This window comes from Sapajus apella, unplaced genomic scaffold, assembly GCF_009761245.1.
Source record: "Sapajus apella isolate SASKATOON/1434 unplaced genomic scaffold, GSC_monkey_1.0 scaffold69, whole genome shotgun sequence".
Taxonomy (NCBI): Eukaryota; Metazoa; Chordata; class Mammalia; order Primates; family Cebidae; genus Sapajus; species Sapajus apella.
Window position 1 is genome coordinate 10842439 of NW_022437009.1, and position 2005 is coordinate 10844443.

At 48.3% G+C, this 2005-nt stretch overlaps 1 protein-coding gene across 4 annotated transcripts in view; it reads right to left on the reverse strand.

Moving 5' to 3' along the window:
- Nucleotides 1-282: 282 nt before the first annotated feature.
- Nucleotides 283-2005, reverse strand: part of KIAA1324 (KIAA1324 ortholog) — a 99988-nt gene continuing 98265 nt past the window's right edge. Inside the window, exon 22 of one of the 4 annotated variants that reach the window (XM_032249882.1) lies at nt 283-574. In XM_032249882.1, coding sequence (XP_032105773.1) covers nt 506-574 — 69 coding nt within the window. In that variant the 3' untranslated portion in view covers nt 283-505. Of the gene's footprint in view, nt 606-2005 lie in introns of all 4 variants that reach the window. The other 3 variants (XM_032249885.1, XM_032249886.1, XM_032249883.1) reach the window with 3 other exon arrangements.

Here is a 2005-nt window from a genome sequence, read left to right on the forward strand (position 1 = left end):
CTGATTATCCAGGAGAAATGGATCCAGGCTGCCATGAAGATTGTCCCCTGGGGAACCCCGATACTCTCCTCACCCAGCTTCTCTCCTAAAGAGATCATGAGCTCCGGGCATGTGAAAAAATATCCAAGCTGTTTCTGCCCTTAAGTTAGAGTACAGAGGAAGTAGTTTCTATACTTAAGAAGACAGAAATAATTTCATTCCAGGGCTATAGGAATTATGAGCAGATGAAGCTATGGCTCTGGCGGATGGGCCATTTTGGGAAACAAGATACAAGCAAGGGCATATTTACAAACAAAGTGTGGGTATATTTGGCAGGTTTGAGGCAAGCAGAAAGGAGAGCTTGGGTACTCTATAAAAAAAAGATCTGAAATTCAAACATCTTCTGATAAGGCCACGATGAAGAGATTTCCAGCAGTGGGTGTTGCAGGACGCTGGCACCCAAATCGCCGCAGACTTGCAAAGGTGCTATGCAAGGTGAGGAGGCAGGCGAGGCAGGCGATGCCTTTCACGGGTCCATGTCTGGGCCTCCTGAGGATGTCTTCAGCGGCACTGAGTCAAATCCATCAGGAGTCCTCTGAAAGAGAGATGGTGACAGGAGCTGGCTGCTGCACAGGGGCAAGTTTGGGGACAAAGGAGAGAAATGGAAAATAGGTGACAGAAGGAACCCTTATGAAATTCCTGTTTCAGTGGCTTTGTGGAAACACGGAAATGAGATACCCTCTATTCTGCTTGCTACCTTCAGGGTCAGTTGGAGAATTAAAAAAACTTTTTCTTTTAAAAAAAATGTTTTTGGCCAGACACGGTGGCTCACACCTGTAATGCCAACACTTTGGAAGGCCAAAGTGTGCAGATCACCTGAGGTCAGGAGTTCAAGACCAGTCTGGCCAACATGGTGAAACCCCATCTCTACCGAAAATACAAACAAAAAAATTAGCCAGGCGTGATGGCCTGCACCTGTAATCCCAGCTTCTAGGGAGGCTGAGGCAGGAGAAACACTTGAACCTGAGAGGCAGAGGTTGCAGGGAGCTGAGATAGTGCCACTGCACTCCAGCCTGGGAGACAGAGCAAAACCCTGTCTAAATAAATAAACAAACAAATACAAATTTAATGACAGGCTCTCACTTTGCTGCCCAGGCTGGAGTGCAGTGGCACAGTCATAGCTCACTGCAGCCTCCAACTCCTGGGCTCAAGTGATCCTTCCACCTCAGCCTCCTAAGTCGCTGAGGCTACAGGCATGCTCCAACACACCCAGCTAATTGTTTTTTATTTTTTGTAGAGATAGGCTCTTGATATGTTGCCTAGGCTGATCTTGAACTCCTGGCCTCAAGAGATCCTCCAGTCTGGGCATCCTAAAGTGCTGGGATTACAGGTATGAGTCAAAAATCTTTAAAATCCCCTGCTTTAGGCTGGGCGTGGTGGCTCACACTTGTAATCCCAGCACTTTGGGAGTCCAAGGTGGGTGGATCACGAGGTCAAGAGATCGAGACCATCCTGGCCAACATGGTGAAACTCCCGTATCTACCAAAGAAATACAAAAATTAGCTGGGTGTGGTGGCAAGCGCCTGTAGTCCCAGTTATTCGGGTGGCTGAGGCATGAGAATTGCTTGAACCCCAGAGGTGGAGGTTGCAGTGAGCCGAGATCGCACCACTGCACTCCAGCCTGGCACCTGGCAACACAGCGAAACTCTGTCCAAAAAAAAAAAAAAAAATCCCCTGCTTTGCACCTTTGCTGAATTCTAAAAGTCCCAGGTAGACTCAAGAGTCCCATGGTAAACTGTTCTCCCACTGGTTTAAAAAAAAAAAAAAAAGCTGGGCGCGGTGGCTCACGCCTGTAATCCCAGCACTTTGGGAGGCCGAGGCGGGTGGATCACAAGGTCAAGAGATCGAGACCATCCTGGTCAACATGGTGAAACCCCGTCTCTACTAAAAATACAAAAAATCAGCTGGGCATGGTGGTACATGCCTGTAATCCCAGCTACTCAGGAGGCTGAGGCAGGAGAATTGC